Genomic DNA, 26431 nt, shown 5'->3' with positions numbered 1-26431 from the left:
ATTTAAACCACTGTTTTTTAAAAAAAATATTTATTTATTTGGCTGCGCCAGGTCTTAGTTGTGGCATGCGGGATCTTTAGTTGCAGCATGCGGGATCTTTAGTTGCGGCATGCGGAATCTTTAGTTGCGGCATGCAGATCTAGTTCCCTGACCAGGGATCGAACCCGGGCCCCCTGCATTGGGAGCACCGAGTATTAACCACTGGACCACCAGGGAAGTCCTTTTAAATCACTGTTATTTGGGGTTTTCTGTACTTTAGCCAAACTTTTTTCTTTTCACTTAAAAAAAATTATGCTTGTTCATGCCAGAACAAAAGTAAAAAACATTATCAAAATTTTACTGAGTGCACCATAAGCCATGAAATAAATTCACTTATTAGCCATTTATTTATGAATAAATGGATTTTTGAATTGAATTGAATTTCATATTCAAGATTTTATATTTCAAGTATTGCCACTAAAAAAATATATATTGTTTGGTATCTTTACTCATGTTCTTCCCCAATTCTGAAGGGTTCTGTTATTTTAGGATTTGCCATTCTTAGGACAGATTTTGATCTGATATGTTTAATTATGATGAGGTGGAATTTTTAATGTCTTTTTTCATGTCTTTCAATGGCTTGATAGATAGCACATTTCTCTGAAGAATAGTTCATGGTCTGGATGTACTACAGTTTATTTATCCATTCACCTACTGAAGGACATTCTGGTTGCTTTTAAGTTTTGGCAATTATGAATAAAACTACTATAGACATCTGTGTGCAGGTTTTTGTGTGAGCATAAGTTTTCAACTCAGTTGGATAAATACCAAGGGGCACAATTGCTGGATTGTATGGTAAGCATATGCTTCGTTTTATAAGAAAATTGCCAGACTGTCTTCCAAAGTGGCTGTACCATTTTGCATTCCCACCAGTAATGAATGAGAGTTCCTGTTGTTCCACCTGTTTGCCAGCACCTGGTGTTGTCAGTGTTCTGGATTTTGGCCATTTTAATAGGTGTGTAGTGGTATCTCATTGTTTTTTGTTTGTTTTTTTGGCGGAGCCATGCGGCTTGTGGGATCTTAGTTCCCTCACCAGGGATAGAACCCGGGCCCTCAGCAGTGAAAGCGTGGAGTCCTAACCACTGGACCACCAGGGAATTCCCATCATTGTTGTTTTAATTTGCATTTCTCTGATGACATTGACGAGGAGCATCTTTTCATATGTTTATTTTCCATCTGTATATCTCTTTGGTGAGGTCTTATTTATTTTTTTGTAGCTGAAAAAGTTAGCCTTGGGCAAATATCCTACTTCCCCATGACTTGATTCTCACATCTGGAATGAGGATAATAGTACCTACCTCACAAAGTGTTTGTGAAAGTTAAAAGTACGTATAACAGTGAGACCTACTGAGAAATTACCTAAGAAGTTTTTATTTTAAAATTTATTTTAGCAGCTATCGACTAGGAAAACACTGAAGGGTAACGTTCCCTGACCAGGCAAAGCAGACAAGTCTTTTTTCTCCTTACCCCAAGGAAAGGTAAGCAAGTTCTATCTGTGCTGTTCTGAGACTTAGGCCTTGTATCAGTTTACTACTGTAGCTAACACGCAACCACAGAATTCTCAGTGGCATCCAGCAATAAACACATAGATCTGAGCAGGTTGTCTCAGGTATGGCTGACTTTGGCTGGGCTTGGCCTATGGGTCTGGTTCAGGTCTGTTCCACATGTCTCTCATCTTCTTTGGACCAGCAGGTTAGCTGGAGTATATCCTTTGCTTGGCAATGGCAGAAATGCAAGAGAGCAAGGCCAAATATGCAAGTACACTTCAAGACTTTGTTTACGTTGTGTTCACTCACATCCATTGGCTAGAGTAAGTTACATGGCTAGGTCCAAAATCAAGGGGTGAAGGAATATGCTTTACCCACCATGGAGCTGTGGGGTAGATGTGTATAGTCTATAGTGGACTGAAGGGTTGGGGCTGGAAAGTTGCACTCACACAGGCTTAGAGTTGGGGGGGGGTCTCTGGGCCAACAAGTCTTATGTTGGTGTTGGAGGAGGAAGCAAAGGGATTTTGTTTTCGTCCAAAAAGGAAATGACCTAAGGTTAGGAGTGATGCAAGGGCTACAAAGAGGACAGAGTGATAGAGACCTAATCTCTCTGGGGCCTAAGGATTTCAGGGTAGAATGTCAGGAGATATCTGCTTTGGGCCACTGTGGCCTGGGATCCTGGGTCCATCCTGATTCAAGTTTTTATGTGACTTTTGATCTGCACATGTGGGTTTGCCCACAGGGTACAGAGGGCCTGGTCTGGCTGGGTGCCCACCACTACAGATAGGCTGGGGCTGAGTTGAATTAAATTTGAGTTGTGAAACAAGAAATGTGTTGTCACTTGTATCCAGGATTGCTTGGAGCAATTAACATCTGCCCCACACACCGAGTGCCTGGCACATAGTAGGCACTCAATAAAATGGGCTCCGGTATCATGACAGTACCGCAGCCATGGCAGGGTCTTTCCTCCTCCGCTTCAGCGGGGGTGGGGGTGCTACTGAAATCCCGTGGGGGTGTGTGGGGGGAGGGACAGTGGGAAAGGGGAGAGGGATTAGAAGCACTCCTCTAGCCTGAGGTTGGGGCCCCTGTGTTCCCCACAACTAGAGCCTGCTTCTTGGAGGGTTGTCCCCAGAGTAGCCAGGTGCAATGAGGGTACTGTGAAGGTCCCAAAGGGCCTGGAAAATCAGCACCTTGGTCTGGGTGCCCTGTCACGCTCCCCCACCCCAGACTGGGCTTGTCTCCTTTCCTGTTGTCAGGAGGAACAGTGCGCAGCAAACTCCCTTCCTCCTCTCTCAGACTCCCTAAAAAGGCCAAGTGGTGCCCAAAGAGAGGAGTATGGCTATGGCTGGTGAACAGGACCCCTCAGTTCCCACTTCGCCAGAGAGGAGGCTCCCACATGGCCCAAGGTCTCACTTCTGCTTGCTCAAGTCCCAGAGTCCCAGGCCTTGCGGGGGCCTTCCCCTGCCTGGGAGGTCTTTCTGGTCTTGGTGTTATGCAAGGCCGGCAGCTTCCTCCCTGACCAGCCTCCTGGTCGGGCAGTAGAGCTGAGGCTTTGGGAAAAGGGGAAGCAACCCCGAGGCTGGGTCTCCTCTCCAGGAGAGCCAGCAGCACCTCGAGCTCCTGGCCCTGCCCCCTCCATTCTTCTCTCCTGCAGTTTGCCAGCCTTGCAGCCATCTCCCCCTGTGGAGCAGGTACTCCCATCCCTGGGCCCGGAGGGCGAGAGGAGGCTTGGGAGCGGGGCTGGGCTGGGATTTGCTGGGGGACACCTGGGTGTCCAAACCCAAGACATTAATCAAAGCTGCAGTCATAACCCAAACCCCTGACAACCCCAAACCTTCTCCAACCCACATCCCAAGCCCCATCCTAACCGTCACCTTGACTCCTGCCCTGCCCAGCCTGGGTACTTATTCTGACCTTGCCTCACCCTCCATTGCATCCTATCCCCTACCATTTAGTAACCGTCATCTCCATCCAGCCCCCGGCCTGACTTGCATGCTCACCCAACACCACCACTCTCAACTCCGTGCCAACCCTAATTCTATTCCAAATCCCAGCCTAACCATTACCTTCACCCCTACCCAACTGCAGCCCGACCCTCACCTTCCCGTCATTTCACTTCACTTGTTACCACTTCATTCATCTGAGCGAAGGCCCCCGGCACCGCCCAGCATAGCTTGGGGGAATGGGCATTCAGGCTAAGAGCATTTACAGTCAGATTAAGGAATGAAATGTGAAACTTCTACTACCCATTTCAAAGCCAATAGACCTCATTTATGGATAATATGGCTTTCCAAGTTAAATGTTTGGCCTATGTTTGGGGCTTTCCACCATTATAAAGATAATGTACTCCCGGAATTGCCCATCTGTACCTGATTTCCGATCTGTGCAGTAGAGCACTCCAGCTGGCTGTGTCACCCCATTTCCCTCCTTCTCCAGCCTGAATAGGGAAGTTGGGGAGAAGCTCTGGTACTAGGAAATAGAAACTGAATCCTGCACCCAGGCACAGCTGCCTACAGTAAAACTGCCTCTGCCCTTTCTTCCCCAGGCCAAACTTGGCCTCTAGGATCAGAGGTCAGGGACTTGTGGCCCAGCTGGCCCTCCCAGATGTCCTGGGACACTTGGTCTCATATAGACTTTACCCACTCACTTGCTTTCACACAGGCAGCAAACATGGGTGCCCCCCATGTGCCATCCACCCCAACCCAGTGCTGATGCAGTATATACCAGTTCTGGGAGTGGGATTTTAAACTCTGCCTTCAGAGTGCCCAAGACTTGGAGATTGGAGGATGAACCCGGGAGCCATGCTCTCCCACATGGTCATTGCCTAAGGGCTGCAGTGCTCCCTGTCCCCAGTACAGCCACCCCCTACCCCAGAACCTGCAATCATCCCTCCAGCACCAGGAGGTGCTGGGTGCGGGTGCCCACCAAGACAGCAGCTCAAACCAAGCCCTAGGGGTACCTCCCCCTCAACACCAGGCTTTAAACAAGGACAAGGAGCTCCCTTCCTGGGGTTCTTCTTGCCCTCTCTTTTTTCCAGAAAAGTTCTCTGGGCTGAGGGTGGTCTTTGGGGTGGAACAGGCTGAGCCAGCAAGCTGGACTCTGGTGGGACTGACTTCTTGGGTATTGGGACTGGGCTAAGTATAGGTGACATCTACATGATGTGATTTGGGGTGGTTCTAGAAAGGGTCCTCTCAAAAATCCCTGCTCCATTCTGGGGTCAGTATGTCTAAAATCCTACCATTCCTCCTGTAGCTTCAGCACTGCCCCTTCCAGGGCCCCAAATGGGAACATCAGGGGAGCTGGGGACAATATGAACATTGGTGATGTCCCAGCTGTAGAGGAGGTGACCTTGATGCCCAGTGTGGCTCTGGGCCCCAGGGCCACACATGCCCCCAAACATGCCCAGTAGGCCGCTGCTCAGTCCAGCATCCAGGCCATAGCATCCAGGTCATGGGCCCCAGCCTGGGCCAGCATGAGCCTCTCCTGTGGCCAAGGACCAGGTGTGGAGGGTGTGGATACATCTTCCTGGGAGAGGAGCAGGACTAGGACTGCCCAAAGAACTGAGGATGAGCCACTGGGCCTCAGCAAATGACCAGACCTGTCTGCAGGAGCAGCCTAGCCAGGGACCCAAGTCAACTAAGGAACAGGGCTCTGCCTGTTCTTCCCTCAGTTTTGCCTTTACTGTGCTCCCTCTCTTCACACTTGGCTAGTCATCCTGACAGGCAATTCAGGCCCTATCCAGGCTCTGGGCATCTGTTCAGCCTCTCCCCAGGTGTGCCCCCTGGCAGCTACCAGAATCAGCTGGGCCCCACCCCTGAGACAGATAGGTTGGGGGCTGGGAGATGTCATGAGTTTCCTGTTCCCACTTCCAGCCTCCCCAGGCCCTTCCCGTCAATCTGTAGAGTCAGCATTTAAGACCAGGAAGGATTGCAAAGTTGGCAACATGGGTTTTTTATGTGTATGTTGTAAAATATACATAACCTAACCATTTTTTAAGTGTTTTAACCATTTTTTCAGTGTACAATTCAGTGGCATTAAGTACATTCATAATACTGTGTAACCATCCTTACTGTCTATTTCCAGAACTTTCTCATCATCCAAAATAGAGACTCTATACCTATTAAACATTAACTCCCCAGTCCCTCCTCTCTCCAGCCCCTGGTAACCTCTATTCTACTTTCTGTCTCTATGAATTTGCCTGTTCTAGGTACCTCATATAAGTGGATGCATACCATATTTGCCCTTTTGTGCCTGGCTTATTTCACTTAGCATAATGTTTTTAAGGTTCGCCCATGTGTGTAATATTTGTCAGAATTTCATTCCTTCCTATGGCTGAATACTATTCTGTTGTATGGATATACCACATTGATCTGCTGATGGACACTTGGGTTGCTTCTACTTTTTGGCTATTATGAATAACTCTGCTATGAACATGTGTGCAAGTAACTGTTTAAGCCCCTGTTTTCGATTCTTTTGGCTATATAACTAGGGGTGGAGTTGCTGGATCATATGGTAATCTATGTCTGACTTTTTGAGGAAACACAAAACTGTTTTCCAGAGGGGCTGCACAATTTTACATTTCCACCAACAGTACATGAAGCTTCCAATTACTGCACAGCCTTGCCAACATTTGTTATTTTCTGGTTTTGTTTGTTTGTTTACAGTGTGAAGTGGTAGCTCATTGTGGTTTTGATTTGCGTTTCCCTAATGACTAATGATGTTGAGCATCTTTTCATGGGTTTATTGGCCATTCATATATCATCTTTGGAGAAATGTCTATACAAGTCTTTAGCTCATTTTTTTGAATTTGGGATGTTCAGTGTGGGGGGGGTTGTCCTTGAATTGTAGGAGTTCTTTATATATTCCAGATGTTAATCCCTTATCACCTATATGATTTGCACGTATTTTCTCCCATTCTGTGGGTTGACTTTTCTCTCTCTTGGTAGTGTCCTTTGATGCAAAAAATTTTTCATTTTGATCAAATTCAATTTATCTGTTTTTTCTTTTGTTGCTTGTGCTTTTGGTGTCATACTTAAGAAATCATTGCCTGTTATCAGGTCATGAAGATTTTCACCCATTTTCTTCTAACAGTTTTATAGTTTCAGTTATATGTGTTTCTGGCATCTCTCCCCTTTGGATTCATATCTGTTGCACCTCTTAGAGCCCCCATCTCCACCAGGGGCACTCTATGGCAGAGGGTCTGCCTTCTTGTGCCTGGTATACAGTAGGCATTTAACTCCTGTTTGTAGGATATATGTTGGGCAGGGTCCTTGTGACCCCTGTCACACCTAGACTTGCCCTGCCACCAACTCTAAACCACCAAGGCCCACACCCTTCTCTTGCCCACTACTGCCGGGGGGCTCTGCTCTGCTGCAGGACACATGTCCTCAGTCCCAGGTCCTGAGAAATGGGTGCTCACAGCTACCAAGGACAAGGCAAGCACAGAGATGGCTCTGGAGTGGCTAGAGACCCCAAAGGGGAGGTTTCAGCTAGAAGCCACCTTGGAGACGGAATAAGATTTCAGCAGGCAAAGATCATTTGTGGTGAGGCCAGAGCTGGTCAGCTGGAGAGCTCATGGGCAGACAGGATTGGCCCCACGGTGGGAACTGGTTCCAGGGTGGCCCCAGGGGGAGCAGGAAATGGGGGCAGAGCTGGGAGTAGGAAAGGAAGAGCTTTCAGGGTTGTATGGGGAACCACATCTCACGGGCAATGGGGAGCCACAGAAGGCTTTTGAGCAGGGGAGTGACTCTTAAAGGCTGCACTTTTGTAAGTGCTCAGTCAAGCCCCATTATGGTCTATAGCTGGTAAGGCTGGTGGTAGGGAGACAAGTCTAAAGTAAGAAACCATCATTTTTGCTGGATGCCTTGGAGTAAGTCACTGGGCCTCTCTGGGCTCCAGTTCCTGGTGACTTGGGTGGCAGGGAGGGGGCAGGGAAGTGGGGGAAAGGGAGAAACAGCTGTTCATCCTTGAGGGGCCTGGGAAAGCAGAACTTAGGGCGGGGCCAAGAGACAGACAGAGGACTTTCTGGGGCATGCCACCAAGCGAGGGCATTCCTGGGTACAGCCTGAGCTGGGAACACGGGCTCCTGGCTCCCAGTGGCAGCTGCCCTGCCCTCTCACTGGGTTGGCCAGCATAGCGTGTGAGGAAACAGGGCTGGGCTCCCAGCAGGCTCTGAGACTGAGGTTCCCCAGGAGGCCTCTGTGTGCCCAGCCAGCACAGTGAACACCACCCTCTTAGGCACCAGAACCAGCGTGAGAACCTGCTATGGACTTCCCGCTCCAGTTCCTCCTCCTGGCCTCATCCATCCCAGCAGGTAAGCTTCGCTGGCCTTTCCCTTCTTATAGGGCCTGGCCTCAGTGAGTCCAGCCCTCTATTGGCCTGGGCAGACTGGACTGTGTCTGGTCACAGGTTTAGCTGCTGACTTTGAAGGAGGGCATGGGAAGGCAGTGACAGGGAGCAGTGACAGGGAACAGTTACCCTCTTTGGGGTGCCCAGAGGGGCTGCATTGCTGGGGGCAAGGTAGAGCTTGGGGGCACATCTGGGGCACCTTCTGTGGGGCAGAGCATGGGGCTCTGCAGTGACCCCAGGCCTGCATCACACTCCTCCCTGTCCTGCCCCCCAACTCAGGCCTGACCTCATGGGGCGTCTCCAGTCCCCAGGCTGTGCAGGGCGTAAGGGGTTCCTGCCTCGTCATCCCCTGCATCTTCAGCTTCCCTGCCAGCGTGGAGGTGCCCCACGGCATCACAACCATCTGGTACTATGACTACTCGGGCAATCGGCAGGTAGTGAGCCATTCCGGGAACCCCCAGCTGGTGGAGGCCCGTTTCCAAGGCCGTGCCCTGCTGGTGGGGCGTGCCGAGCACAAGTTGTGCAGCCTGCTGCTGAGGGACTTGCGGCCCGAGGACTCGGGCTCCTACAACTTCCGCTTTGAGATCAGTGAGGGCAACCGCTGGTCAGATGTCACAGGCACAGTGGTCACCGTGACAGGTAAGGAGCAGGGCCACTGCCTGGAAGGGACTCCTAGACTGCTCCTGGCCCCACTGGCTCACAGACCCAACCCTGGTCCTAAATCCAAACCCAGCCTCAATCTTGGCCGCAGTTCCAGCCCCAGCCCTAATCTTGGCCGCAGTTCCAGCCCCAGCCCTGTGCCCCCTGGCATTACCCCCAATGAACCTCTCGCCTCCTCCTTCCCCTTGAAGCCCCCTGCCCAAGGCTGGAGTTTCTAGGGCAGGAGGTCTCAGGTGCAGTGAAGGGGAGCCCCTAGCCTCCTGTCTTTTTCCTCAGAGGAGCCCAGCGTGCCCACCATTGCCTCACCAGCTGAGCTGCTCGAGGGCATGGAGGTGGACTTCAACTGCTCCACTCCCTACGCGTGCCTGCAGGAGCCAGTCAGTCTGCAGTGGCAAGGCCAGGACCCCACCCGCTCTGTCACCTCCAACCTCCAGAAGCTTGAGCCCACGGGCATCAGCCACCTGGAGACCCTCCACATGGCCCTGTCCTGGCAGGACCATGGCCGGACCCTGCGCTGCCAGCTCTCGGTGGCCAACCACAGGACTCAGGGCGAGATTCACCTCCAAGTACAGTGTGAGTGCGCTGGGGGCCACGCCCTCGTCACTGAGCACACGTCTGTGGCTCCCCCTTGGAAACAGTCCCTTCTCCAGCCTGTAGAAATAGCCAGGCTGCACTCGGACCCACAGGGTGGGGCAGGTGGAGAGAGACGACTAAGCCCTAAGGGCCACATTGAAAGGCTCCCTTCCACCTCCAGTCCCCGAAGCTGGGCTGGGCAGAGAAGAGGAGACACAAAAAGCCAGAGAATTGGGGGTCAAGCAGCAGGGGCCCTGGGATTTAGCCCAGCCCTGGAGGTTGCCACAGAGGCAGGGGTTTACCCCTTTCCTGCCTAAGGCCACTCATACTCGTGACCAGGGTAACACCCAGACATGGCAAAGAGGCAGTGGGAGGAAGTCCGAGTTTTCACTTGGTTATGCATCTTCCCATCACAGTAAAACAGGGCAGCCTGTTCTAGAACGACTGCTGTACACAGGCATCAGGCTGGCTGCTGGCTCCGCCATCAACTAGATGAGCAAACTTTGGACAAGTTACTTGCCTCTCAGAGCCTCTGTTTTCTCATCTGTATAGTGGAGGTAATAGTAAATTCTTTCTATCTCACAGGATTGTTATGAAAATTAAAGGAGTGCTTGGTACCTATTAAGCACTCAAAAATATTAGCTTCTATTATTTTCATATTTACATAGATTAAGCACTTGAAAATATTAGCTTTTTTTTTTTTTTTTTGACCTCACCTCACAGCTTGCCGGATCTCAGTTCCCTGACCAGAGATTGAACCTGGGCCACAACAGTGAAAGCCCAGAATCCTAACCACTAGTCCACCAGGGAACTCCTGAAAATATTAGCTTTTATTAGCATAGTTACATAGAGAGAGGCTTTGGAACAAGATTTAAAGAAGTGCAGTTTCTTTGTATTGTATTTGTATTTCTTTGTTGTAACTCAACAAATGAGGTAAACATTCTGAGTGAATTTGGCTCTGCCTTTGGCCTCTCCATTAGGTGGTTGGTCCCTTGCCAACAGCTACCACAAGCCACTAAAGCAAGCAGTGTGTCCATGACTCTCAGGTAGAAGAGAGGTAATGGACACGTCATGAGGCAGAAAGCCATAGAGGGCAGCGTAGGCTGGACGCTAGGCCAAGCATCACAGCATCAGGCTCTCAGTGGAGAAGGAAGGGATCAGGACTCCTCACAAGGTGGGGGGCAGTGCCTGCCCTGGACGGGGGAACTAATGGGACTTATGATTTATCTGGGTGGGCTTCTTTAAGGCAGAGGGTTGAAAGAGGAGAGGAAAAATGCCCCCTGCCTTCCCTGAGCACCATATTTGACACCCCCCATCATGCCTTGCAGATGCCCCCAAGGGTGTGAAAATCCTCCTCAGCCCTTCGGGGCGAAACATCCTTCCAGGTGATCTGGTCACACTCACCTGCCAGGTGAATAACAGCTACCCTCAGGTCAGTTCCGTGCAGTGGGTCAAGGACGGGACGCACCTCAAAGACCAGAGTCGTGTACTACAGCTGCCCCAGGCAGCCTGGGCCGATGCTGGCATCTACACCTGTGAAGCTGGGAATGGCGTGGGCTCTTCAGTCTCACCCCCTGTCAGCCTCCACGTCTTCAGTGAGTCCTGGGTGAGCCTGGGTCTTGACCAGAGGGCAGGGAGGCGTCCAGGCCATGGCAGCTGAGGGAAACCAGGCCAAGGTTCCTCCTGGGATGCCAGTAAGGAGTCCCAGCCTTGTGTCAGACAGATGGCAAACCTCCCTGGCAGTGAAGAGGGCAAAGAGATGCATGGCCAGTCCAGGAGGCTCCTCTGCAGAAGGGGCATGATGTAGAATGGGCAGAGATTTAGGCTGATTGGCTGCAACCCTGAGGGTTTGGGCCTGGAAGTCAGCTGGGTATCCCCCAGTGTGCCCTATGTTGCCCCCACAGTGGCTGAGGTCCAGGTGAGCCCAGCAGGCTCCATCCTGGAGAACCAGACAGTGACGCTGGCCTGCAACACACCTAAAGAAGCGCCCAGCCAGCTGCGCTACAGGTGGTACAAGAACCACGCCCTGATGGAGGACACTCACAGCCGCATCCTCCAGCTGCGCTCAGCCACCAGGGCTGATACAGGCTTCTACTTCTGTGAGGTGCAGAATGCCCAGGGCAGCAAGCGCTCTGATCCGGTCAGCGTGGTGGTCAGCCGTAAGTGGTGGGGGGGTGGGGCACTGGACCTGGGAGCCGGGCTAAAGAGTAGAGCCCCCTGCAGAAGGGTTGGGGTCCTGGGCCCAGGTGCCCTTGAGCTCACATCTGGTCAAGGCTTTGACCTCCCCGGGCTTCAGTTTCCTCCATTTAAAAAAACTTTTTATTTTGAAATAAGTTCAAACTTTAACAATGTTGCAAGAAGAAAACAAAGAATTATCATATACCTTTAACTTAGATTCTGCATTTGTTAATATTTTTGGAAAATTGATTTTCTCCCTCTCTCTCTCTAGCTATATATTATATGTGTTTGTGTATATATGTGCTCACACATGCACACATATACATGTATGTATGTATATATGCACATATATGTGTGCATGCATGCACACATTTTTCTCTACATATACACTCTCTATCCACATGCATACATACATATGCACTCAATAGGTATACATACACACATATTCTATCATCTATCTATCCATCCATTTATATTCCTGAAGTTGCAGGCATAATGCCCCTTTACCCCTTAATTTCTCAGCATGTATTTCCTAGGGTCACTCTCACGCATAACCAGAGTATGATTGTATGTAGTCAGGAAGCTTAACATTGATACAAGGCCATTGTCTAATCTACAATCCATATTTAAATTTTACTGGTTGGCCCAATAATGTCCTTTATGGTAATTACTTTTTTCTGGACCAGGATTCAATCCAGGATCCTACATTGCATTCAGTCGTCAAGTCTCTTTATTCTCCTTCATTCTGGCACAGCTCCTCAGTTTTTCCTTGTCTTCCTTGACATTGAACTCCAACGAGCACAGGCCAGTTGTTCTGTGATGCTCTCAGTTTGCGTTGGTCTGAATGGAGCAGACCAAGCCAGTGCACGTGGGCAGGGACACCGTGGATGTGATTCTGTGTCTGTCTCCCTGTGTCACATCAAGAGGCATGTGGGGTCAGTTTGCCCCATTGCTGGGAGTGTTCACTTTGATTATTTGGGGCAGTGCTGCCCACTGCCAGGTTTCTTTGCCAGTTTTCCCACCTTTAAAGTGGGGTCCCTGGATCCCCATTCTCAGGGTGGCCACAAGGATTGACTGGGATGACAGAGTGATTTGCCCAATCCGGGATAGACACTCAGGAGCTGCTGGGGTCACCCCCCCTTTCCCAGGGCATTATGGGACAAAGTGGGTGCAGGGGTCATAGGCTATAAGGGGAGATCTAGGAAGGCCCCTGTTGAGGGTAACAGGTCTGCCCCTCATCTTCACACAGACCCACCCCTCGCCCCGGACCTAACTGCCTTCCTGGAGACACAGGCAGGGCTGCTGGGCATCCTCCAGTGCTCTGTGGTCAGCGAGCCCATGGCTACTCTGGTGTTGTCACATGGGGGCCTCATCCTGGCCTCCACTTCCGGGGAGGGTGACCACAGCCCACGCTTCAGTGTCTCCTCTGCCCCCAACTCCTTGCGCCTGGAGATTCGAGACCTGGGGCCAACTGACAGTGGGGAGTACACGTGCTCAGCCACCAACTCCCTTGGGAATGCGTCCTCCACTCTGGACTTCCATGCCAATGGTAAGATGGCCCCAGCGAGGCTAGTGGAAGGAGTCGGAGGAGGAGGCCTTCTCTGGCACCTTCCTCCTGGGAGCCCAGAGGGGTCAACTGAGGGCCTGAACTAGCTGGCTAGAAAAAAATCACATCAAAGATATGAGGTATACAGTCATCCCAGCCTCAGAGGTTCCTAGAAGTCAAGGCAAAAAGGGAAACATGGAAGGTTGAGTTATTCCTTTTGTACCCATTCTGACTCTGAGCTTGGAGGGTTCTTCAATGCACATTCATTTGTTTTTTATTTATTGAACATTTGGGGCAGACTCCGTGCTAGGAGTCAGATGCAGAAGGCCAAATAGAGAAGTTGGGTCTTGGTGCATGTGCTGCCCTTCCCTCCTTCTGAGGCAGACATAGGTAATTGATCAAGCCAGGTTTTTGACATAAGCCTGGGATCTGGCTCAGAATCCTTCTCAACCATGCTTCAGCCAGCTACTACCAATAAGAGCTGAATTGGCATTCAAGACCAGACCCTCCTAGATCATCAAGAGATTCACAGAGCTGATGCCACGATGCCCAGAGCTCCCTACGATTGAGTTGGGAGAGGGGAACCCAGGGGCGCTTCCTGCAGTGGGTGGCATGAGGCCACAGGCGTGCAGGGGAGCCGAGCCTTCCTCTCTCCCTTTCCTGCTAGCAGCCCGCCTCCTCATCAGCCCGGCAGCAGAGGTGGCAGAAGGGCAGGCAGTGACACTGAGCTGTAGGAGCAGCCTAAGCCCGACACCTGACACACGCTTCTCCTGGTACCGGAATGGGGCCCTCCTTCTCAAGGGGCCCAGCAGCAGCCTTCTGCTCCCTGCGGCCTCCAGCACTGATGCCGGCTCATACCACTGTTGGGCCCAGGATGGCCATAGCACCAGCGGGCTCTCCTCACCTGCTGTCCTCACCGTCCTCTGTGAGTAGCCTTCCCACCAGCCCCTGCCTGCCGTGAGGAGGATCAGCCCATTGGAGTCCATCAGCCACCCCCACCTCCTCCAGGCTCTCCTGGCCCTGTCCTGCCCTGGGGTCTAGATGAGGAAGGCAGCCACGAGCCTGGGCATCACGGACCTCGACACCCAGGACTGAAATTTGGAGACCGAGGCTGGGGAATCTCATTTCCCAGCCCCAGTTCCATTAGGGCTCTGCCTCTAGCCTCAGACCCATCATGGACACCATGTCCAAACTTTGTCCTCCAGAGCTGGGCCCTGGGACACTGTACTCACATATGTGCACACACCCCATAGGCTGTGCCCTCACAGGTGCAGACCCGAAGACAGAGCCTCTCCGCACAGGGACTGCGTCCTGTCAAGGGTGGATGCTTTTGAGGGGCTGACCAATGTTCAGGACATACTTACCTTCCAGAACACCTTCCCTGACTTGTGCAGGAGTCATGTCTGGGGACTGTCAGGAAGAGCAGGTGCCTCTGGGGGGTTTTCTAGTGTTCAGGGTGAGATCACATGGGGACTTTGGCCCCAATCTTCAGAAACTTCTAGGAAGAGGGCATTTTAGGCATTATCTATTCTCACAGGAGCTGGCTTGGAGATCAGAGATAAGAGGCAGGAAGGATCTTGGGGGAAGGGATGGGGTGCAGAGTGGAAGCAGAGAGCAAGACACCCAGGGATTGCTAGGTAGGCGCCTGCTCAGGAGCACCTGGAGGTTATGCAAGGTGGCTGCTTGCCCATATGGTACCTCTGTCCAAGCTAGAAAATGGCACTCCTTCTGGGAAGATGCAGTCCAGCGCTAGGGCATAGCTTAGCACAAGGGGCATGGGCTGAGGTCTTCCCACCCTGGTCTGTTTGTCCTTGTGTCGTGCACAGCCTGCTCAGCTGTTTGCGGCAGCTCTGGGTGCATGCCTTTGCTCAGTGTGTTCTGGGAGCCTAGCCAGCCTTTAGTGGACCTGTGGGACCCTGGCAGAGGCTGTGGGATAGTGCCCATGCTCCTCTCCCTACAGATGCCCCACGCCAGCCCATGTTTACCGCCCGGCTGGACCCTGATACCGCAGGAGCCAGGGCTGGACGGAGAGGCCTCCTCTTGTGCCGTGTGGACAGTGACCCCCCGGCCCAGCTGCGGCTGCTCCACAGGGACTGTGTCGTGGCCTCTTCCCTGCCAGCCGGGGGCAGCTGTAGCACCTGTGGGGGCTGTTCCCAACGCACAAAAGTCACCAGAGCCCCCAACCTGCTGCGTGTAGAGATCCAGGACCCTGTGCTGGAGGACGAGGGCATGTACCTGTGCGAGGCCAGCAGTCTCCTGGGCAATGCCTCTGCCTCGGCGACCTTCAATGCCCAGGGTGAGGCGGGTCAGGGAAAGGGTCGCTCAGGGTCAGGGGCTGGTACTCGGGACCCCATTCCTTTGCAACCCCCAGCTCTGAGGAGGGTCTATGGGGCGAAACCACCTTTGGTCAGCAGTGGGAGCTTGCTTTCCTCCCCCTGCCCCATGGGCACCCCAGAGGGCCTCCTTCCCACCCCCTCCAGGCAGGGAGGCTGGACCACTGGCACCGGTGTCTGGGGGGAAGCCATCAAGGTGAGGCCTGTCTCAGTAGGCCTGTGCTGCCTGTTCTCCAGCCACTGTCCTGGTCATCACACCATCGCACACGCTGCAGGAGGGCACTGGAGCCAATCTGACTTGCAGGGTGGGCCGGGAAGCCGGTGGCCCTGCCAACTTCTCCTGGTTCCGGGATGGGGCACTGTGGGCCCAGGGCCCCCTGGAGACCCTGACGCTGCTGCCCGTGACCAGAAAGGATGCTGCCCTGTATGCCTGCCGCATCCTCACCGAGGCTGGTGCCCAGCTGTCCACCCCTGTGGTCCTGAGTGTGCTCTGTGGGTGATGGGCAAGGGCAGGTTTGGACCCTTGGAGGGTGGAAGGGGTGGTCTGGGGGAAACAGGGCTGAGGTTGGGTTTGGGGAGGCAAGAACGTGGCTCGGGCGTGGGCAAGTGCGGGACTGAACTGCGTGTGTGTGTGGGGTGGGGGGATGGAGTGTGGCAGGTGAAAGGTGGTGAGCTGGGCTGGGGGTGGCCTGAGCTCCCCACTATCCCTGCAGATCCCCCAGATCCTCCAAAGCTGTCAGCTCTCCTGGATGTGGACCAGGGCCACACGGCTGTGTTCATCTGTACTGTGGACAGTCGCCCTCTTGCCCAGCTGTCTCTGTTCCATGGGGAGCACCTCCTGGCCACCAGCCCGCGGCCCCGGCTCTCATCCCGTGGCCGCCTCCAGGCCAAAGCCACGGCCAACTCCCTGCAGCTAGAGGTCCAAGACTTGAGCCTGGGGGACTCTGGCAGCTACCGCTGCGAGGCCACCAATGTCCTGGGATCAGCCAACACTTCCCTCTTCTTCCAGGTCCGAGGTGAGTGTCGGTCCTCTGAAGCTGTGGTGGACCCAAGTGCCTTGGGGGCCACTCTGCATATTTAGGTATAGATGTATAATATATAATATACAAATGTGAGTATATATACATATATATACATATATACACACGCATATGAATATATTCATATTCTTCATTTATCTATCTATATATATTCTTCTGTAATAATCCTCCCTAAGTGAATAAACCAGAAAAAAGGAAAGTTAATATCAATAATGCTGCAAAGGCCAAAGAAAAACACATTTTTTTCTCCCACAATGACAAACATCAGTTTTTGAACATTCTCCTTGGGCCTTGATTCTGTAGAGAAATTGAAGGTCAGAGTTTTAGGGGCTTGCTCATGGTCACGTGACTAGTCCCTGGCACATTCAATGCTGGCCCCTGGTACAGTCTGGGCTCTCAATCACCACTCCGGCTGTCTCTCCTTTTTACTCCTCCAACCCTGGTCTCCTCCTGCCTCAGACCCAGGGGGCACTAGGGACAGCCCTTTGCCCAGTCCCCAGTTCCTGGGCTCTCGTGACTTGGAGGTTGGGTGCAGAGTTGGCTGGAGAGAGCTGAAAAGAACTCAAGATTACACAGCTGCTAACTTCCCCTTTCAAGCACTTGGTCACCCATGCTGAGGCCAGCTCATGATAAGGACAATGGCACTTGGCATGACCTAAATCCTTACCATTTCAGTGTTTTATGGGGTCAAACCAACATTTGTCAAGAGCTAACATGTGCAGGTGCTGTGCCTGGCACTGGGGTTACAGGTCACACAACCTGAGGGCCCAGGTGAGGCTCACCCTCTGGTAGGTGAAATACTATTGACAAAGCAAAACCATAACTCAAGGTGGTGGGCAGTGAATGCTAGGTCAGAACCAGGGCAGCGGAGTCAGGTACAGGAGAGGAAGAGGCATGGAACTGCAGTGGAGCCCTCAGTAGTGGTCTGGTGGGGGAGCTGTGGCTCCGGGACAGGGGCTTGGGGTCTTGCAGTCCTCATGTGGACACACATGCAGTCCCAGAATGTGGGAGGGTATGGTGGAGGGCCCTCACCTGCTCTTGGTTTCTCCCTGCAGGAGCCTGGGTCCGGGTGTCACCATCGCCTGAGCTCCAAGAGGGCCAGGCTGTGGTCCTGAGCTGCCAGGTACCCACAGGGGTCCTGGAGGGGACCTCATACCGCTGGTATCGGGATGGTCAGCCCCTCCAGGAGTCCACCTCGGCCACAGTCCATTTTGCAGCCATAACTTTGAGCCAAGCTGGGGCCTACCATTGCCAAGCCCAGGCTCCAGGTTCAGCCACCACAAACTTGGCTGTCCCTGTCAGCCTCCACGTGTCCTGTAAGCACTTTCATCTCGTTCGTGTTTCCTGGGGGATGAGGGAGCCAAGGGCATGACTGGGGAAGGAGATGTCGAGCCCCTGGTCCTGGGCTCTGCCTCCGAGAGAGTCCTAGATGAGGGACCACCTGGTTGGGCCCTGACCACTGCCTGCTTTGTGTAGATGCCCCTCGCCAGGCCACACTCATCCCCCTAATGGACACAGGCCCTGGGCGACTGGGCCTCCTCCTGTGCCGTGTGAACAGCGACCCTCCAGCCCAGCTACGACTGCTCCACGGGGACCTCCTCGTGGCCTCTACCCTACAAGGTGTGGGGGAGCTTGCAGGCAGCTCTCCCCGGCTACAGGTGGCTGTGGCCCCCAACACGCTGCGTCTGGAGATCCACAATGCAGTGCTGGAGGATGAGGGCATTTACACCTGCGAGGCCACCAACGCCCTGGGCCAGGCCTCGGCCTCAGCCACCTTTGATGCCCAGGGTCAGTGTAGGGGTGTGAGTGTGTGTGGGGGTGGCTCCTTTAAGAGAAGAGGAGGTTGGAGAGGGTTCTGGAAGCCTGGGGCACAGGCAGGAGGGTTGAACATAAGACAGTCTGCATTCCCACCCTTCTTAAGGGCAGCAGTCTCCAGACCTGGTTTTCATGGAAAACCTTTTTTATTTTTTTTTTTAAATTTATTTATGTATTTATTTATTTTTAGCTGCGTTGGGTCTTCGTTGACTGCGCGCAGGCTTTCTCTCATTGCAGCGAGCAGGGGCTACTCTTCGTTTCATTGCAGGGCGCGGGCTTCTCATTGCGGTGGCTTCTCTTGTTGCAGAGCACGGGCTCTTGGCGCACGGGCTTCAGTAGTTGTCGCGCACGGGCTTCAGTAGTTGTGGCTCACGGGCTTAGTTGCTCCGCAGCATGTGGGATCTTCCCTGACCAGGGCTCCAACCTGTGTTCCCTGCATTGGCAGGCAGATTCTTAACCACTGCACCACCAGGGAACTCCCTGAAAACCTTTCTTAAAAACAGAATTTTACATGAATGCCCAGTGGATAAAACTATTCAGAAAGGGGGCACTCAAGGAGAAACCACAGCAGGGCAGGCGAGGCCCGTAGGGCTCAGGGAGAACTCTGCTTGGGACCACCTGACAGATGATGAGCCATTTCCTAAGCTCCATCTCTGAGCCCCACTTACAGGTGGGTCACCTGGGTCTCCCAGAGGCCGAGGGGCTTCCCACCCTCATGGAGACAGGTGGCTTGCTTTACACAGCCTTCGGTATTCCCTGGTGTCCCCATGCCCTCCTTCTCTCCCCAGCTGTGAGTGTGCAGGTGTGGCCCAAAGCCACCGTACAGGAGGGGCAGCTGGTGAACCTGACCTGCCTTGTATGGACTACCCACATGGCCCAGCTCACCTATACATGGTACCAAGACGGGCAGCAGCGCCCAGGTGATGTCCACTCCATCCCCCTGCCCAACGTCACGGTCATGGATGCTGCCTCCTACCGCTGTGGCGTGCTGACCCTTGGCCAGACACTCCACCTCTCCAGACCCGTCACCCTGGACGTCCTCTGTGAGTGTGGCTGGATGCAGGGTGGAGCTGGGAGGAATAACAACAGCTTGCAGGGATCAGGGCATGGCCAGAGCCTCACAGGCATCCACCCCAGGAACTCAGTACCGAGCTGGCTGATGGAGTACTGGACAAGGAGCATTACAGTTTGGGGTCAATGGGGCAGAGAAGCAGTGCCCCAGATTGGGCAAGTGGAGGCCCTTGGGGGTGGGGAGCCAAGGCCCTCCTGGTTAGAATGCCACCTGCAAACTGGCCTCCTCACCACTGTGGTCCCTGAACTCCTTCTATGCCTTTGTGCCTCCATAGATGCACCCCGCAGCATGCGCCTGACCTATCTCCTGGAGAGCCGCGGCGGGCAGCTGGCCCTGGTGCTGTGCACAGTGGACAGCCGCCCACCTGCCCAGCTGGCCCTCAGCCACGCTGGCCGTCTCCTGGTGTCCTCGACCACAGCCTCTGTCCCCAACACCCTGAGGCTGGAGCTGTGGGAGCCCAGGCCCAGTGACGAGGGTCTCTACAGCTGCTCGGCCCGCAGTCCTCTGGGTCAGGCCAACATGTCCCTGGAGCTGCGGCTAGAGGGTAAGGCAGGGCGCTAGCCAGGCCCACCAGGGGTGGGATCAGTTATGGTGTCTGGCCAGCCCAGCTGACCATGTCTTCTTGGTACAGGTGTGCAGGTGACCCTGGCTCCGTCGGCTACTGTGCCCGAGGGAGCCCCTGTCACAGTGACTTGTGAAGACCCTGCTGCCCGCCCACCCACCCACTATGCCTGGTACCACAACAGTCGTTGGCTGCAGGAGGGGTCAGCTGCCTCGCTCTCGTTCCCGGTGGCTACACGGGCTCACGCGGGCGCCTATACCTGCCAGGTCCAGGATGCCCAGGGCACACGCAGCTCCCGGCCCACAGCGCTGCATGTCCTCTGTGAGCAAGTGTCCTTGGCTGGGGGTGCCCAGGGTGGGTGGAGGGTGCTTCTGGGCCCTGGTGTGGGTGGGCATAGGACTGCAGGGAACCTGGGAACAGACACTTGGGGAAAGAAAGACATAGGTGATGAGGGAAGATTCCTTATGGTCCTGTGAACCCTGTCAGGAGGAATCTGCCCACAGGACTCCTGAGAAGCTGTCACTTCCCAGAAGTGACCATTTTCCCAGATGTTTCAGCCTCACCAATGCCAGGCAGGTGGGCAATGGATAGCACAGGGTTTCCAAGCAAAGCCCTCAACTCTGCCCTGCCCCACAATGCAGATGCCCCTCGGGACGCTGTCCTGTCCTCCTTCTGGGACTCAAGGGCCAGCCCCATGGCCGTGGTACAGTGCACTGTGGACAGCGAGCCACCTGCCGAGCTGGCCCTGTCCCGCGATGGCAAGGTGCTGGCCACCAGCCACGGGGTCCACGGCTTAGCAGTGGGGACGGGCCACGTCCAGGTGGCCCGCAACGCCCTGCGGCTGCAGGTGCAAGATGTGCCCTCAGGTGACAAGGACACCTACGTCTGCACGGCCCGCAACTTGTTGGGCTCAGTCAGCACCATGGGGCAGCTGCAGGCAGAAGGTGAGCAGGCCAGGGCGCAGGAGGGGTGCCGGTGCTGTGGGGTCTGAGTCCATGTGAGGGGTGGGGCTCCCACAAGAGGGGGCTGGCTGGCCTGACCTGGTGGGGAGGAACAGCTCTCCCTGGAGGGGGTTGCCCAGCGTGAGGGGGAGAAACAGCCTGGCCCTTGGAGAGCTCCCTACGGAGGGGGAGGGGCGTGGAGGTATGGCAATGCCCAAGGGGAGCTTGGGTGCAGGGGAGACATAACCTTGCCCTCACAGGGCCAAGACTACGGGTGGGAGCACTGACCTGCTCTGGGGAAACCAGGGATGGGAAGACAGACATAACCCTACCCTCAGGGAGCTCAGTTTGAGGGACAAGTGCAGCCCCACCTTGGGGAGTCCAACCTGAGGGCAAGACACAGCCTCGTCCATCAAAAAGCTTGAATTGATGAGAGAGGGAGGCAGAGCTTTGCCCCGGAAGTCCCCGGGGCAAGGAAGAGAGACAGCCCTGTTCTCAGTCTCATGGGGGAGACACAGTCCCACCTTTGGGGATCCAGATCCCAAGTCAGATCAGGCCTTCCCATCATGCACAGAGGCCAACCCAGAGACTCCGGCTCCTACAGGCCTACAGATCCCCAACCACTTCTGGTCCTGCAGGTGTGCATGTGGTGGCTGAGCCAGGGCTGGATGTGCCTGAGGGCACAGCGCTGAACCTGAGTTGTCGCCTCCCTCGCGGCCCTGGGCCCATGGGGAACTCTACCTTTGCTTGGTTCTGGAATGGCCGGCAACTACACACAGAGCCTGTGCCCACCCTCGCCTTCACTCATGTGGCCCTCGCCCAAGCTGGGATGTACCACTGCCGGGCTGAACTCCCCACTGGGGCCACCACCTCTGCTCCAGTCATGCTCCGGGTGCTCTGTGAGTGTGACATCCTCCCCCTGCCCCAGTCTCCCCACATCTCACACACCCACTTCAGGTCTTCCTCCTCTTCTGTCTGCAAAGAGCAAGGACTTCACAGGAATGGAGTCCTGGGTCAGAGGATTCCCAGTGACTGGTGTGATCTCGTGCATTCCTGCCTTGGCTTCCTTCTCTGTAAAATGTCAGTCCCCTCACCTTGTGAGGAGTACACAAGATAGTACACAGTAGGCCCTCATCAACATTGGCCCCCTACTTTATTCTTCACCAGGGCCCCATACCGTATCAGTAAGCTATTGCTGTGTAATAAGCCACCCCAAAACCTAGTGCTTAAAACGACAGCCATTTTTCATTTGCTTACAATTCTGTGGGTCAGAAATTTGGGCTGGGCTCAGCTGTGCAGTTCTGCTAGTCTTACCTCATGTGGCTGCAGTTGCCCAGTGGCTGAACAGAGGCTAGATGGTCTAGGATGGCTTCACCCTCATGGCTGGCAATTGGGGCTGGCTATAGGCTGGGCCATATGTATCCAGCAGGCTGGCCTGGGCTTTCCACATGGTTGTTTTCCAAGGAGAGCAGAAGATGCAAGGCCCCTTGAGGTCTAGCCCTGAAGTCATACAATGTTACTTCTTCTGCCTTCAAAGTGAGTCACAGATTTAAGGAGTGAGGAAACAGGCTCTTCCTCTTAATGGGTGGAGCAGCAGTCACCTTGCATGGGGTACAGGGAGGGGAGGAATTTGTGGTTGTTTCTGCAATCACCACACTCCCTTGTCTTCCCACAGACCCTCCCAAGACGCCAACCATGACGGTTTTTCTGGAGCCCGAGGGTGGCGTCCAGGGCATTCTGGACTGCCGAGTGGACAGCGAGCCCCTAGCCAGCCTGACCATCCACCTTGGCAGTCGGCTGGTGGCCTCCAGCCAGCCCCAGGTTGCTCCTGCCAAGCCACACATCCACGTCTCAGCCACCCCCAATGCCTTGAGGGTGGACATAGGGGAGCTGAGGCCCGGTGACCAGGGGGAATATGTGTGCTCTGCCTCCAATGCCTTGGGCTCTGCCTCTGCTGCTACCTACTTTGGAACCAGAGGTGAGGGGGGCTCTATCTCCCAGGCCACTCTGCGCAGAGGCCCAGTTCTCAGGTCCAAAGGCTTCCTTCTGAGGTCTTTCCTGAATCACTTCTGCTGCAATCAGCTTGTCTAGTCTAGACTGATTTCTTGAAGCTCCTTTGCATGGGGACGCTTCTGAGAGAAAGTGAAACTTAGGTTTCATCTTGGGGGAGTCACCTTAGGAGGGAGCATTGGAGGCCTGGAGCCACAGCCACCCCTAAGCCCCACCCCTGTGTTCTAGCCCTGCACCGCCTGCATCTGTTCCAGCAGCTACTCTGGGTCCTGGGGCTGCTGGCGGGCCTCCTCTTCCTACTGCTGGGCCTGGGGGCCTGCTACGCCTGGAGGTGGGTCTGGAGCTAGAAGGTGGACAGAGTTACCTCATCCTTCCCCCATGTCCCTCCCACCAAAATCACAAGCTCCATACTTCCTAGCCTGTCCCTCTCTTTGCTCCAAATTTGGGAAGCCCTTCTAGAATCGTCTCTAAATCTATCTTTCTGTAGTTTTCTTCTCTTCTTATCTCTGCCCTCTCACTGCTGAAGAAAGGGCTGGGAAGGAAGAAAGTAGCCTACTCTCCACAAATCTCCCCAGCGCTCTGTGTAGTGAGCAGTCTGGGGTGAAGCTTATAGGGTGGGGGAAGGGAATGGGGGCAGGCGGGGGAGGGGAGAGGCTCTCTGAGTCCACTTTTACCCTTGCAGAAGGAGGCATTTTCATAAGCTGAGAGTGGGTGAAAATTCGGTGGAGATGGCTTCTCAGAAGGAAACCACACAGGTATTCGTTCGCCATGTGGGCACATGCAGACACAATGCTCGGCTAACCCGCAGTGCGGGGCTGGCACCGAGAGATTACTCTCATTTATAGGATGGTGTCTGGGGCTAGGCAGAGACTAGGGAGAGAGCATAGTGACCCAGCGCCCCCTGAGAAGACAGGGGGAGCCATATTCTGACTGGGGCAGAGCAGTCACGTGCTTGCTGCATGGCTGCCTGAATGACTGGAGCAGACATTCTGAACTGAGCAGCATCACCTCTACTTCCAGGACACATCTTGTAACACAGGACCCCACCTGGGCTTTAGGGTCTCTCTTCCCCACTCCTGATTCCGCCCCTCACCTGGGCAGGGGTGAAAGTCTGTTTCTCCTCCCCTGTGATGTGTCCCCTTCTTCAGATAATCCATTTGGTGGGCCAGGGCTCCCAGCCACATTTCCAGTCATGCACACTCTCACCAATCCCCTTGGGACCCCTACCCAAGGCTGGGGACCTGGGGGACTGCCCTCCAGAGTTAGAGGTCAGGTGATGACTACTCCCAGAGTCCTCCAGTGACCAGAGTTTTCTCTGTGGGAAGTTCATTGATCCTGATGCAGCCACATTTGTGACCTCGTCCTGTGCTCTGCCCCTGAGCTGACCTGTAGCATTTCCTGCCTTCAGGGGGAGGAGGTTACCGGAATCTGTGATGACTCGGGCCCTGTGAACAAGGCAGCATTGGGTGCTGCCTGCCTCCATGAAAACAGCTCTGTGGCACCTGACTTTCTATGACCTGGCTCCAAACCCCAAGAAAAATGGGTGGTGAGAGGTGGACGTGAACATCAATCTACCAGGAAGGGTGTTGACCCTGGGGAACTCTGAAGAGAAATGAATTGACCATGTCCATTTCTCTTTCTCTTTTCTCTGGATCTCATCTCTCCATTGATATTCCAATGCATTGCCTCTTCACATCTTTCTCCTCCAAGCTTACCCTGGACATTTGAGATGGATTAGAATAGAAGAGCTTTCTACATCATCACAGGCTGGTCAAGGCACTCTGTACTAGCTAGAATATAAGCTAGGCTACTCTAACAAGACCAAATACAGTAACTTCAACGTGAGCGAATTTGATTTTTCTCTCCCATACTAGTCTGGGTATGTTATGGTGGTTTAAGATGTTGGAGCTCTGGATCCTTCTATTTTGTTGTTCTCCATCCCTAAAATGTTGCCTTTGATTGTGAAGTTCACAATGATGCCATTGCATTCACACTTCCTCCAGCAAGAAGAGGGAAGAGTGGAAGTTAAAGGCATGCCCATTCCCATTGTGGCTACAACCCAGAAGTTGAGCAGGTAATTTCCACTCACTTTCCATTGGCTGGAATTTAGCCATATGGCCAGGCCAAGCTGCAAGGGATTCTGGGAAATGTAGTTTTTTATTATATATTCAAAGGGCTCCCAACTATCGACTCATCCCCGAGATTTTGACATTGATGGGAATGCTGCCAGCAGGCCACGTTCTGTCTCACCGCCCATCTACTGAAGGCCAGGGTGTGCCCTTGTCTATTCTGGTCATGGGCTTCCTGGAGGAGGTAGTCTCTCTCACACATTAAGACTGAGGAAATCAAGAAGGTTTCGTGGTCCCTAGGGAGAGGGAATCCCAGGTAGCTGGGTTGCCTGAACAGGCATCTTGTGCCAGATCTGGCCTCTGGAAGAAGAAATGCCCCCATTCCCACTCCCCCACCCCCAGAGAATGGGGAGCAGACATGGTATCAGCATCCTTGTTTCTGCTCCAAGTGCATTCCTGTCCATGATCAAGTGAGCTCACATTCTCTTCCTGGAAGCTTGTGCACCAGGGGCTGTTAAGACAAACAAGGGCCACTAAGAAAGAATAACATGCCCCTAGGGAAGTCAGTGCCTGAAGGGAAGCAGTTCTCAAGTGGGCTAGTGACTCCCCTGGTATCCTGGTGGCAGATGGTGGGAGGAGCAAAGAGCCCACCACTCTAGGATTTGAGTTGAGAAATGTGAAGAGAAGTGGGGAGTTGGCATAGGAGCTAACAGGTTGGGAAGAAATTGGAGGCCAGGTGAGATTCATGTAGCTGTGTCTGGACCCTTCCGGTCCCAGGTCCTATACTTATTAGTGCCTGATTGCCAGGCTCTTCCTGGGAGCCTATCAGGCATGTCCTCCCAATAAACGTCCATCCTGTGACATAACTGGAATGAGTCTCTTTCTTGCAAGCCAAACTGCTGTACTGGAACACAGAGGATTCGAATGTGAGTGGGGTTTATTCTGGGAGACCATCTGCTGGAGGTGGCATTGGGTGCAAATTATATGACCTTTACCACAAACTACCTTATGCTCAAGCAATTCGTGCCCCTTCCTTCTCCGTGAGGCTCTGGGCACTGCTCACCTCTGCTGCACACATGACCAGCACTGTGCTTGGCATGCAGTGGGTGAGCATTTAGTAAGCACTGGTTTTTCTACATTGCTCTCAAGTGGGAGGCTGGAAACTGTGGACTAAAACCAGAGATGGGACAAGGAGAGAGCAAGCTAGATGCAGCCGGATGTTTTGCAACTGTCTAAGGAAGAGAGGGTGATGGGAGGACCACGGGTAGCCACAGAAGGGATGGCTACTGGAGGATTTGGGAACATTTGACTTGGAGTCTTCATCTGCTTTTGTGCACCTCCAAGGAGACGTAGGTCCACCTGGGATTGGAGGGTTCCCAGAGGGGTTAGTTTCGTCCACCCCCAGTGGTCTGAGGCTCCTCAAGGCTTTTAAATAAACTTTTAATTCAAGGGTAGCACACATACAGGAAAGTGCACACATTTTAAGTGTACAGTTCAATGACTTTTCACAAAGTGAATATACCCATGTAACCAGCATCCCGATCAAGACACAGACCATTACCAGCCCCCAGAGTCTCCCTTGTGCCCCTCTCCCCAGTCGCAAGCCCCCAAAGGTAACTAGTATCCTGACTTCTAACACCATAGGTTTGATTTGTCTGTTTTTGAACTTTATGTGGGAACCATACAGAATGTATGACTTTGGAAAACTGTTTGACATTATCTATTAAAGTTAAAATACCCCTGTCCTATGACCCTGAA

General features: G+C 53.6%; 1 protein-coding gene across 1 annotated transcript; it reads left to right on the top strand.

Annotated features, from left to right (window-relative positions):
• Positions 1-7790: 7790 nt before the first annotated feature.
• On the top strand, positions 7791-24435 carry SIGLEC1 (sialic acid binding Ig like lectin 1). The gene is made up of 21 exons (XM_068525003.1): positions 7791-7839; positions 8154-8513; positions 8811-9107; positions 10436-10702; positions 11012-11266; positions 12535-12834; positions 13499-13756; positions 14792-15127; positions 15402-15656; positions 15878-16180; positions 17260-17520; positions 17681-17992; positions 18808-19062; positions 19366-19635; positions 19723-19974; positions 20295-20597; positions 21233-21493; positions 22270-22572; positions 22833-22935; positions 23287-23359; positions 24013-24435. The coding sequence occupies exons 1-21, from the start codon at positions 7791-7793 to the stop codon at positions 24118-24120; spliced, it is 5181 nt and encodes a 1726-aa protein (XP_068381104.1). The 3' UTR covers positions 24121-24435.
• Positions 24436-26431: the final 1996 nt, after the last annotated feature.

The sequence above is a fragment of the Eschrichtius robustus genome, chromosome 16 (assembly GCF_028021215.1).
Source record: "Eschrichtius robustus isolate mEscRob2 chromosome 16, mEscRob2.pri, whole genome shotgun sequence".
Taxonomy (NCBI): domain Eukaryota; kingdom Metazoa; phylum Chordata; class Mammalia; order Artiodactyla; family Eschrichtiidae; genus Eschrichtius; species Eschrichtius robustus.
This window is presented reverse-complemented; position numbering and strand designations above follow the sequence as displayed.

Excerpts from the sequence above, each read along its gene's own strand:
- SIGLEC1 (XM_068525003.1), top strand. The coding sequence starts at position 7,791 with ATGGACTTCCCGCTCCAGTTCCTCCTCCTGGCCTCATCCATCCCAGCA. Across the intron at positions 8,514-8,810 it reads CACAGTGGTCACCGTGACAG|AGGAGCCCAGCGTGCCCACC; the intron begins GTAAGGAGCAGG and ends CTTTTTCCTCAG. Across the intron at positions 10,703-11,011 it reads TGTCAGCCTCCACGTCTTCA|TGGCTGAGGTCCAGGTGAGC; the intron begins GTGAGTCCTGGG and ends TTGCCCCCACAG.